This window comes from Condylura cristata, unplaced genomic scaffold, assembly GCF_000260355.1.
Source record: "Condylura cristata isolate star-nosed mole 26May11 unplaced genomic scaffold, ConCri1.0 scaffold00017, whole genome shotgun sequence".
NCBI lineage: Eukaryota > Metazoa > Chordata > Mammalia > Eulipotyphla > Talpidae > Condylura > Condylura cristata.
The window spans coordinates 27564214-27576465 of NW_004567118.1; the positions used below are offsets into that span (position 1 = coordinate 27564214).

The following is a 12252-nucleotide window of genomic DNA, read 5'->3' on the forward strand; positions in this document are numbered from 1 at the left end:
AATCGGTTACTATGAGGCATTGGCTAAAGGACAGAGAATATGCATAGGACACAAGGCTGTACTGTGAAATGTAGTGCTTCTGCACGATGCCAGATACCCTCTCTGAGAAGGATGGCGTTTGGATGATTAATACACAGGCCGTGGTGGTGGGTGTGTTAACATGTGATGGCCACAAAGTGGTTTTTTTTTTTCAATAATACAGTCCATTTCCTTGCCCTTTGGATGATAAGCAGAGGAGATCAAATTTTTTATGGCCAACTCCAAAAAGCATCTACAAAATTCCATCTTTGATAATCACCCAGATATCCCCAGACACACACTTGGGTTTTTTGTTGTGTTTTTTTTTTTGGGGGGGGGAGGTTGTTGTTTAGGGAGGGGTTTAAAAAAAGGTACTGTTGTTTATGTTTAACTTTACTCTGTCAGAAATTCTGCCAAGTCTTTAATACACTATTTCACTTAATCCTCACAATAAACTTCTATTAAGAATTTATTCTTTGCAAAAGAAAAAAAAAACAGGGGCCTTAGAAAGTTTTAAAAAAGCCCTGCCCAAGATGTGGATTCCAACCCCAGTCTTGTCCTATGCAGCTTGAACAATGAAATGCTGATTAAGAAGATGAGCTCACCTTCTTTATTTTTAGAAGATAATAGCAATACTATCTGTGGACAATCCTAAGAGCTGTAGGTTTTGCAGAGTCAGAGAAAAGGGATTATGACAGGAAATCAACACCAAGAATTTATTCATAATAAAAAAAAAACTTTTATTGCAGCCTGGACAAATTTTTGAGAATCTATTCCAGTTTTAATATACAACTTCAAGAATGCAGAATGCATTTCTACAAAAGAGAAAAATACAGATAAGATATGCTGACTAAAGAACAAAAACAGATGGACTAAATCAAGACCAGCCTTGTTGTTAACTAAGCTCAGTCTTCAAGAGAAGCGTGTGAGGTCTCAGTGGCTTCATGAGGGGAACGGGTATTTCCATCTCAAAATGGCTCCGTCGGCACTTACACTGATGATGTACTGATTTCCTGGGCTTATCCGGATGCGTGTGATATTGCCACTGTGTCCCACCCCAACATGAGTCACTTCACCCTCGTTATAGTCCCATACTTTGATCAGATGGTCATTTCCACCTGAGGAAGACAAAGAATTATATGGCATTGTGGAAACGGAATAGAAACAAATGTGACTCCAAATCACGGTATCATTTTCAGCACAATCACCATATGCTAACTTAAAGGAAGAAAAATTTGTCTTTGTAATAAGATCTTTCTTTGATTTAAAAAACTTAGTTATGTTGTAATAAACACGGAAGAAAAAATACCAAGAGATGACTTTACCCTTGATACCACCACCCAGAAATAATCCCTAATACCATCTTGTTTTAATTCCTTCCAGTCTTTTCTCTACATATACATCTATATATAAGTGTTTGAATCACACAATGGCTAGTTTTATATCTAGCTTTCAGAAATTTATTTGGAGCATTTGAAGAATCAAAGGGTCTGGCAACAATGATACTGATGTCCCTATAGGCATGCTGTGTGTTGAATGTGCCCTAGAAGTGCTGATTTTTAAAAGTCTGGCATTTAAAACTTCACTAGAAAATAATATCACAGGACACTGGTGAGCCAGCCAGCCCATTTAAAAACCCATTTCTGTGGGCCTCCCTGGTGGTGCACAGATTAAAGTCTCAGCACCATCAAAGCATTACCAACCACTGCAGTAAGAGTTCAGTCCCCAGCCAGGGAGCTGACCCACCAGCTATAGCAGACCTCTCCAGTCTCACCTGCTGCTCCCCTCAGCAGTGTATTTCAGTAGATCTGCCTGTTCTGCTCCCCAGTCTGTCTCTGGTGAATCCTCTCACACCACCTCCCCCACCCCTACCCTCTGACCTATACCCCAGTACTTAAGCGCATAAATAAAAATAAATCTTTAAAGAAATAAGCATCCATTTCTAGTACTGATGCCTACAACAACAAAAAAAGGTAAGCAATATGAAGCTTAGTTCTTGTTTGTGTCCCTAAAACTCCTGGGCAAACATTGCCCCTCACTGAAATGTTAAGTTCTGGATTTTTTTTATTCTAGCCACACTGGCTCAGTGCGCAGGCCAGAAAATTACCACATTGCCCTTTAGACCCTTTTGCTGATTCTTCTATTTTCCTCCTGCCTGGGAGGTTCCCTGTTCCCATCTAAGTAAGCCAGGCATGGCTTTCTTTTCTTATCCCAGAACTAACCTGTAACAAAGTGTACTCCTTCCTGTGTGATATCCATACCATTTATTGATCCAGACATGGAACCTTCCAACTCTCTGATTACTGACCCATCAAAGACTTCCCAGTAAGCAATCTGGAATTTAAGAAAGAAGCATTCAGCAGGGAATCATTTCAGTGGAATCATCCACACACATGCTAACAAAAGAAGATTCTACTTTATATAGAAAGTGGCAAAAATATACCATGGGTGAGTATATAGGCTGGGATTATAAATAGGCTACTGCAGAGAGTGGAAAAATCACTTTAATATTTTTAGTAATGGTTTTAGAATTTGCATTCTATTTAAAGGGTTGTTGATAGGTTGATAAACGCAGACTGTGACAGAAAGTGCTTCTGATTAGACTAAGCAGATTGAGTTGAAGCAAGCTGAACAAGAAAGAAAAAAATTACCCCACAACCACCACCACTGTCTCATTTCTGCTCTCACAGGGGAAGAGCAAAGGTCCAGGTCTTGTGAAGGAGAAAGCATTTTCTTCCTTCAGATGAGATAATTAGTCCAGAAAGTTCTAGAAGCTGGACTTCTTATAGAGTCACTGTCTCCTGACCCTCCCTTTTCTCCCCACCTATTCTGCAATTTTTTCTTCTGTTTGAAAACTACATTCCATGGGGTGGGGTTTAAAAACAAACTGATGACATCAGCCCTTCCCAGGGAGACGTCCTACTTTGGGCAGGTGGAGAGCAGGAGAGACCCGCTCAAGTAAGGGAGAACTTTCTCTGAATATGCTGCTCTTAGACATTTTAAACTTCAAGCCTTATACATCTTGAATTTTATTCAAGAATAAAATTCCTTTCTAAATATAGGACATTTCACCAGGTGCATACATTCTACCCCTTTCTCTCTGTTTTAGTCCATGAAATTTTGTGTTCTCCTGTCATTATGCTAGGAGCTGTTTTCTCTCAATCTAGCTAGATTTTGTATATGCTTTTAAAAGCATATTTTTTGCCTTATGATTTCGATTGATGCTTGACTGTTTTAACACAAAAGTGCTACCTTCAAATTAACAAGATAGAAGATGCCAAAATCCTTATTTCTCAAGAATTATACCCACAGAAGTAGTTGATGCCTTGACTATCTGCCTAGTTGGCTAATGAAGTCAAAGTGAAGGTCTCCTACTGTTAAAGGAACAGAGAAGACCAAACTCCCAGTCAGTGGGAAATGCTCATAGGGAAGGCCAAACTTGCCAGGCTCTACTCCTGACAACTTTCTGGGTTCTAACCCCATCTCCTCCACACTGCAGAGATCTCAGGCACTGAGCACTGCGACTCCCAGCTAGTGATGGGCCTGGCTTCATGAATAGGGGTAAGCAGATATCTGGGAAACTAGGGATAGGGGCTGAGGAACCACATTGAGCCTTAATAGCCAGAAGACAGGCTGGCCTCAGGGCCTCATTCTGGCTTTTTTGGCTTGAGATCACACTCTGCTCTCCGCTCATATGGTGCTGTCTTCACAGGTATCTGGCCAATCAATCTCACTCACTCGCTCTGTGTCTGTCTTCTCTCTCTTCCCTTCTCTCCCTTACAGGGGTTGCCCTGTAATACTAGGGACCCCAGACTTTCCTTAGTACCCTCCCTGGGTGGTCTTCCCTGAGATTCTGTCACTCAGTCCTCCACTCAGATGATTGCTGATCACTCCAGCTAAAGCAATTTTCTCCCACCTAGTCAGTTTTATATAACCTGTTTCATTTTCTTTTGCCCTTCACCATCTTATGTAATCTTATGTACTTACTACTCATTGTCCATCCATCTATTCTTTTACATGTGTATTGCCCCATTCTGCCCTTTCTCACCCAAAATGAAGGCATAAAGTAAGTTCCATGGGAGCAGAGAGGCAATATCATGTCCCCAGAGCTTAGAATTGCTTTATGGATTTGTGATTTATGCTTTGAATATTCTGGTGAAAGTCCTAGTAAGAAGGAAACAGACTATTTCAAATCTCATAAACTGGTGCCTAGAAAATCATATTTAGAAACTTTATGAACCATGTATCAAAGCATTTATAGTGACATCATAACTAATTCCCTAATATCCACCCCATCCATGTTCTAAGAAGCCAACTTAAGCTACAAGTCAAACATGGATGTGATTATAAGTTAATTTGAGCTGATAAGACATATTCAGGTAAATCCTTGTTGGGACATCATTTGAGTTTTTATGAAAAAATGTCTTCAGGTAATAATTCCCAATCACCTGGTATGCTTAAACAGGAAAACATTTTACTCCTAGATTCTAATTTGGGAAGGCAAAAGTGAGGCACCTTTAGTATTTTTCCCACAATAATTTTAATTCCATCAACTGTTCTTGTAGCTGGTGAGTAGGCAAATATGCAACCTGGTCTTCAATTATCTAAAAGTCATCTCGAAGTCTAAACTGGGAAAGTCCAAATCCATTATTTGGATGGGTAGGTATTTGCAGCTGGTAAAAGATGAGGAGCTCTGTTATCATTAACTTTGAAGTCAGTTGAAGAGACAACTGGTTTAGGCTCAGAAATTCCATTTCCATCTCAGACATCTCCATATAAGATCCAAAACTCACTGCATACCTATAACGGACAGACCTGGCATTAACATCAAATACAAGCATGGCTTTACGCCTCACAGCAACTCTATGAAGCCATTAGTATCATCATTACCACTTTGCAGATGAGAAAGCAGAGGCGCCAAAGCAGATCAACAGCAAAATAATTCAATAGATCACCTCCAAAGCCTGCACCCTCACTACCATGCTTCAAAGCTTTCTTCTTGCACCTGAAGGCTCTTGACTCTTGATCAAAGAATTTACCTTTCTGTCTGTCCCACTGGTGATGATCTGGAACTCTTCAGGGTGGTAACAAACACACTGGAATAAGGTGTTAGCCAGGATCATCTGATTCCTTCTAAGGCGCCTGAAAAATCATTTCAAAAGCTGTGAAACTTGATTCTCTCCTCCCTAGAAAGCTTAGTTGTTATTCCAACTGGACTTGGGACAAACTTGGATTCAGGTTGGTTTAACTGCCCCACACATCTACGCAGCACAGCCTGCACTTCCTCTGCCCAGACACTGCCCTTCCAGCTCCTCCCACTGCACCCATCCAGGGGCACTGGGAGGATATTAGGTGAGCCCTTCTCTAAAGTCAAAACACAAGACATGGTGGGAAGGCCTCAGGCTCCAGTGAGAAGAAAGTTGGGAGACGGAACTTAAAGTAAACCTACTGTCTGCCACACAAGGTACTTTATCTTTTTGAAGCCACCGTTTTGAAGAGAATGGCCCTACAAGCCAGGCGGCAAAGTGTGGGAAGGGCTTTTTTCAATGGATATAAGGAGGCCCCAAGTCTGTCTGTATGTTTAATCATGCAGGTTGAGAGCCTCTGCTTTAGGTAAAATTCAAAAAAATAAATAAAATTTCTCTGTCCTTAAGAACTGGGAGGCTACCACATAGGCCAGGCTCCACTGGCTAAAACAAAACTCCCTTCACAGTTTCTTTTCATCAAGGGAGTTTTCAAACAAGTGAACATTTCTTTTTTTAACATTTTTTTAAATTTATTTATTCATATGGAACTGGGGTACAGGCCAGAGATGTGGAAGGTGAGAGGATTCACCAGAGACAGAGAGGGGAGCAGAACAGGCAGATCGACAAAGTACACTGCTGAGGGGAGCAGTGGGAGGGTCAGGAGAGGTCTGCCACACCATGTGGTCACCTCCGGGGCAGGCGGGAATCGAACTCATGCGGAAGTGGCCCAAGCTTCTTAGTGCTGTGCTTTAACCCGCTGCGCCACCAGGGAGGGCCACATGTGAACATTTTAAAAGAGCCTGACACAAAATAACCAAGGGTCCGTGCTCTAAGTCAGCTTTAAGGATGTGGAGTGGTCACAAACATCCATGGAAATGAGCGGAGACCAGCAGGAGGTCTGGGCAGAGGCTGACCCCCTATTCAAGCATGGCCTTTGTACCATCCCAGCAGCTGCACGAGGGACCTCGTGAGAAATGCAGGATCTCAGGGGCCACTCTAGAGCTACTGACTCAAAATCAACACTTTTAACAAGACCCCCACATCATTCCTAGGCATGAAAGTCAAGAAAAAGTTTAGGCTTTTTGTTTTGGCTTAGGTTTTCTTTCTTTTTTTTTTTTTGTTTTTTTTTTAAAGATTTATTCATTCATTCATATAGAACTGGGGTACAGGCCAGAGATGCGGAGGGTGAGAAGATTCACCAGAGACAGAGTGGGGAGCAGAACAGGCAGATCTACGAAGTACACTGCTGAGGGGAGCAGCGGGCGGGTCAGGAGAGGTTCTGCCACGCCATGTGGTCACCTCCGGGGCAGGCGGGAATCGAACTCATGCGGAAGTGGCTTTAGCTTCTCAGTGCAGTGCTTTAACCCGCTGCGCCACCAGGGAGGGCCCTTGACTTAGGTTTTCTAATGTAGTAAGTGAAAAGTGCCCTCCTTTGCCTTTAGTTCTCATTCTTTCTCTCCCATCGAGAATATTCCATACTCTTTTGCCATTTATCAATCCTTCCTCCCACCTCTATTTACTCAAGTCTCTTGAATGGAAGAATGCATGGTGAAAGGATGGGGGAATAAAGTCTAATACTAAATAAAATGCACAGCAGTAATAAAATACATAGTAAAAAAAAGTCATCCTTGAAGCTCCTTTGAATTACTCCGTGATAAGTTCATGTGCTTTAGTCTAGTTAGCTTGGAGTCAGACACCCTGCAGGCGAGTGGTATGCTCACACATTTGTAGGCCCTGAGTTGTGAGCAACTAAAAGGAAGGTCAGATTCATACCGCTCCCCTCTCCTACCCCCACCCAAGCTCCTCCTGTGCTTGACCAAACTGAGTGAGGTCACCAAAGGAACTGCATCGTTTAAGCTATTTCCCTCCTTTCTTTTGGAATACTTGAATTACATTGGTTAAATCATGCTTCACTGTGTGTGTATTTAGAAAGCTACTTTCCTGTCTATACAGAAAATTCTAAGCCCCAGCCCTTCCTGCTAACTCTGCCCACATCTCACACCCCTGCATAGTATGGACATGAATGACTTATGGTGAACATTCCTTTACTGGAGTTGTCAGGGTTTGCAAGTGCTGCTTTGTCCTCCCATCATGGTACCTACACCAGGTCCCAGATGATGCACGTCCCATCAGTGCTGGCCGTGACACACTCCTCGTTGTTCTTCTTCACCCTAATGCAGGACACGGAAGACTTGTGCTCCTTCAGGGCCTCCTCCAGCTTCTGGGTCTGGCAGCCTATCTGCCACACCCTCACCTGAGAGCCACAAACACAGGCCTTCAATGCGGGGCTTTAGACAGGAAGAAAAAAGATTGCAAGAACTTTCCTGCCTCTGCTGTGTCACATGTTCTCATCCTAGTCATCTGGGGGTGAAAACCTGGGCAGGAATCTTCTCCCATGGAGCCAGGGAAATGCTACCAGTGATGCTATGCCTGCTTCTACTTTCAGGGCTGAGCCATGTATGAGATGCCCACTTCAAAAACTGACAGTGCAAGGGCTGCTGCCCAACACGATGACCTGTGCTTATTCATTTCCACTGAGCTGCTTTCAAGTTTCTGGTGCCATCAATAAATTTCTTGGGGATCCAGAGCCATTTTAAAATTTTTGCATCAGCTGCTCAACTTTAATCATTTAAAATGAGTGGGTTTCAACCCCATCGAAGCCAATTCCTACTTTCTGTAAGAAAAACTTTCTAACAGCTCTCTACTAGCCTGAAGTAAAATTCATAGGAAATACGACTATGCACAGACAAACCTTCAAAACAGTCAATATAATGCCCTAATTTTAGTGAAATGAATGTAAAAGGAAAGCTATTGAATTATGATGTTACATCCTGTAATGGATAAGCACTCTGTTATAGCAATACTGGAAACATAATGATGCTTGCACTTTCTTACGTGAAGCTATTATAATAAATTATGGAATTTGTGAAAAACAAGGAGGACAGAAACAATTTTGTATAAGTAATATAAGACAATAAAAGAATAGTAGCCTGCGTGAAAACTATTGTTAGAGTAAGCAATAACTGACTAGCTTATCTGTACCTTCTAAGAAGCAAATAACCTTAAACCAAGTAAGGAAAATATTCTAAGACATTGTCAAAGTTTAGAAAACGAAGAAACATAAAGCTATCCCAAATGAGTCATATTCATTTCTATAGTGTTCAAATAACCCGTTATGGCATGGACTGGAGAAAGACTATCAAAGAAATTTCCAACCTTGAAATCCTACCATGTATTCACATGCTGTAATCTTCAGTGCGGGTAGAATTTAAATTATCTAACTAGTACAGTGTGGCACCAGCCAAACAGCCCCAGGACTAGAATTTTTGGTTCCTTAGTTGTGGGAGATGCTAGGGGCTAGGAGGTAGAGTGGTAGGATACGGTCTTTGCAACTCAGGGCGTGGCCATTTTCCAATGAAATGCAAGTACTTGTATATGTGGGTAACTACAGCACAGAGATCAGAGCACACAATTTGTTTTTTTCCCAAAGACCCTGAACACTGTCTTTTGGAAAGGAAGTCTGTAGTAGTTGTGTAGGCTGGGAAGAAGAGGACCATGAGAGGATGGCTGAGCAGTGCCCCCAGTGACAAGAGATGTGTGACCCCTCCAGCAACTCTCATCATCTCCAATTCAGGCACCCAGCACCCAGAATGCAGATTTGCTGACATCAAATTTGGGCATCAACAAGTCAGATGCCCCACAAGGCTGAGGGCTAAAGAGGATGCTGAGGGTGTCAGCAACAGGACACATGGAAGGGGGCGGGAGGGGGGAGTTGGAGAATGCTTAGACGGGAGCAGAATGCCTAGAATAGGGGCAAGGGGTGGGGCTGGGTGAGGGCTAGGCTCTGGAGCATCTGCAGTCTGGCCAGTCCAGGTAGAGGTGTATGCTGGATGTGAAATGCACACCAGGGTTTGAAGACTTGGTACAAAACAAAGCGTAAAATATCTCACTAGTAGGAGACTATCTTCATTTTACACACAGGAATGTGAAAGCACAGGGAGATAATGACCATATCCTGGGTCACACAGCTGGGAATTGTTGGGAGATAAAGTCTGAACGCAGTCAGTGTGACTCCAGAACCCAGACAAGGATGTGCTGGCCCAAACTCTGCTCAAGGCTACATCCAGGATGCTGTACCTTTCTTCTCCCTGCTAAGCTGTTCTTATGATTCATGGAGATGAGAAAGAAAAAAAAAATGTTCTGTCTTCATTATTAACATAACTGCTATGTCAATGAGTATTTGACTTCTCAGCGGGGCCTTCTGAAAATTTTGAAGAATGCCTCTCAGATTGCTACTATCAAGTGTAGAACATGCATATATTGATAGTCACTGAAATGTAGTTGACATATCACTAAGTTTTTAAATGGGAAAGAAAAGGTCATATTTAAGCATTTTAATATGAAGTCCAAAGTATCTTTGTAGATTAAAAAATTGTTCTAAAAATTGTTTCTATAAGACTTGTAAATCATCTGCTTTACAAGATAAAGGCAATTTGGATTCTTCACTGATTCCATACGGAAGGCTTTCATGTGTGTATCTTAAATGTCCTTTCTGTGAACACGTGTACTTATATTACCAGAACTTCAATTTATGATGTTCTTTAGGGTTTCATCAGAATTTTAACTTGCTCCTAGATGAGCTGGTGTGGTGACCTCACATGTGAGCTCCGCCTACAATACCTCTGGGGTGGAGACCCTCCTCAAGCCCAGAGATGCCAGCCATATGAGCGAGGCTTCCCCCCTTCCTAACATCAGAGCTGTGACTGGGGACCCAGGGAAAGACTGGACACCACAAAAGGAGACAAGAGGAGCTGGACCAACCAGGGGTTGTCCAGGGGTCTGTCCCCAGTGGGGTCTGCAGGGGTCTGTCCCCAGTGGGGACTGTCCCCAGTGGGGACTTCACCACTTCAGTGGCAGGGAGCTGGGTTCCCAGCACCAGAATTATATAAGACTCAGATGCAGCATCATGTGACAGTCACCAGAATGGATGACTGTGAAGGAGGAAGCATGGAGCCCAGAGACCCCACCAGACTGGAGGAAACAGGGCAATCTCCTATACCAAAGAGGCTCCAGAATCAAGAGTTTGGAGAACCACTCCACACACCTGCCCAACAAAGGGTTCCTGAGTGGCTCTGCCCCACTATCTGCCTCCCAGTCACCCTGGGGACCCGAGCAACCTGGTCTGCCGCAGTCTTCATCCAGGAGACAGACACGTTTCCATCACAAGTACAAAGCTTGTAGGGCGACCAGCTAGAGCATGTAGCAAGGGAGGAGTTGGAGTGGTCAGAGTTGGGGGTGAAGACACAGGGAGCGGGATGGAATGTGGGTGGAGAGCCACACAAAGGGAAACAGTATACAAAAATGAACAACAATGTAAGAAAAAAAAGCTTAACTTGCTCTTGCCTGACTCCTAGTACAAGGAAATATTTAAAAGTCGCATGTGTCTTCCTCTAAATCGAGGGCTTTAGAGGGCTTTAAAGATTCTGCTTTGAAGAACAATACCTCCCCTTCCCCGCCACCGCTGATGACCCTTTTGCAGTCGCTGGTGGTAGCGATGGCCGTCACTCCGATCCTGTGGGCGTTGTTAATGACATACAGCAACCGGCCTGTCTCTGGGGCAAAGGCTCGGATTTTACCATCGTTCCAGGCTGAGATGAAAGGACAACACAAGGCAGACAGGGTCAGTGTACTTACCCTCTCTCTGCAGATTTTTGTCTCCTAAAGTATAAATTCAAGTCAGAATTGGGAAGCAGTATGAGGATGGAAAGAGGCTGATCCCTCACCATCTGCCAGGAGTCACATTTTCCTGAGTTCTTAAATTGGTCACATGGTTGAGGAAAATGTGTAGTTTGCTCTAGTTGAAGCTCCAGGTACACTCCACACCACAGAAAGGTGGTTAGGGGTCAGGGGAGGAGAGAAGGAGGCCAGCTCTCACCTCTCCTATGAGCCACAAAACTTGTGCATTCTATGAGCCAGCTGATAACGGACAATTTAACATCAGCCCTCCTCCACCTCTGAGCCTGATGCGCCTTTGCCCACCCCCACCATCTTCCACCGCTCTATGCAAGTTATCACCAGCTGCAGTTGCTCAAGGCAACGACTTCAGTGTCACCCTTGATTATTCTCTACCCCACCTACCCACACCAGCCCAATATCCAACCATCCGCACATCCCGTCAGCTCTACAATTGAAAAACATCCCAAACCTGACCAGTCAGTTCTCAACCCCTCCAGTGAGATCACCTTGGCTGACAACAGTCTCTCTCTCCTGGATTATAACAACCCCCTCCTTTGCCTTAGACTCTTGCTTAGACTCTTCTAATCAGCTATCTATAAGGGATCAGGGTGAATCTCTTAAACCATACCACCTCCTTGAATCAAGAACTGTTGAAAGGTTTCCCACTACGCTTTGACTACACTTATATAAAGCCAACTCCTTTATCCTCCATAGTAACTGGTCTCTACATTGTAGGTGCCTCTTTGACCTCTTCTATTATCACTCCCCTGAGCCCAAACTTACTTATTAACCTCCAGACACACTGTCCCTCTTTCTATTCCTCAAACACACCAAGAAATTTTCCACCTCTGGGCCTTTACATTTGCTGTTCTCCCTGCTGGAATGTTCTTCCCCTAGGTCTTCATGTCACTGGCTCCTTCTCATCAGTTTTAGTGTCAGCTCTTGACCACAGCAATTTTACATAGGATACTCATCGTAGATCCCCATTTCAGCAAAGACTTGAGGAAGAAAGGGAGTAATACAGTGAGCATGGGGCTATCTGGGGAAAGAACATTCCAGATCAAAGAGTTCAGGCAAAGGCCTGTAAACAGTATATTTGAGTCATAGCAAAGCAGCAACCATGAATAGAAGGGATGAGAGGTAAAGAGACAAAGTCAGAGGTAAGAAGATAGAGGTGGTGGAGGAGAGGAAGACAGGTAGGGTCTTATAGGAAAAAACTTTTTCCTTTGCTTCTGAAGAGTAGAAGATCTTT

At 43.4% G+C, this 12252-nt stretch overlaps 1 protein-coding gene across 1 annotated transcript in view; it reads right to left on the reverse strand.

Moving 5' to 3' along the window:
- Positions 1 to 869: 869 nt before the first annotated feature.
- Positions 870 to 12252, reverse strand: part of CFAP52 (cilia and flagella associated protein 52) — a 28752-nt gene continuing 17369 nt past the window's right edge. Inside the window, exons 10-14 of the mRNA XM_004685086.2 lie at positions 10767 to 10912; positions 7367 to 7518; positions 5058 to 5160; positions 2241 to 2352; positions 870 to 1136 (exon numbers count right to left, since the gene is read on the reverse strand). Coding sequence (XP_004685143.1) covers positions 961 to 1136; positions 2241 to 2352; positions 5058 to 5160; positions 7367 to 7518; positions 10767 to 10912 — 689 coding nt within the window. The 3' untranslated portion in view covers positions 870 to 960. The remainder of the gene's footprint in view (positions 1137 to 2240; positions 2353 to 5057; positions 5161 to 7366; positions 7519 to 10766; positions 10913 to 12252) is intronic.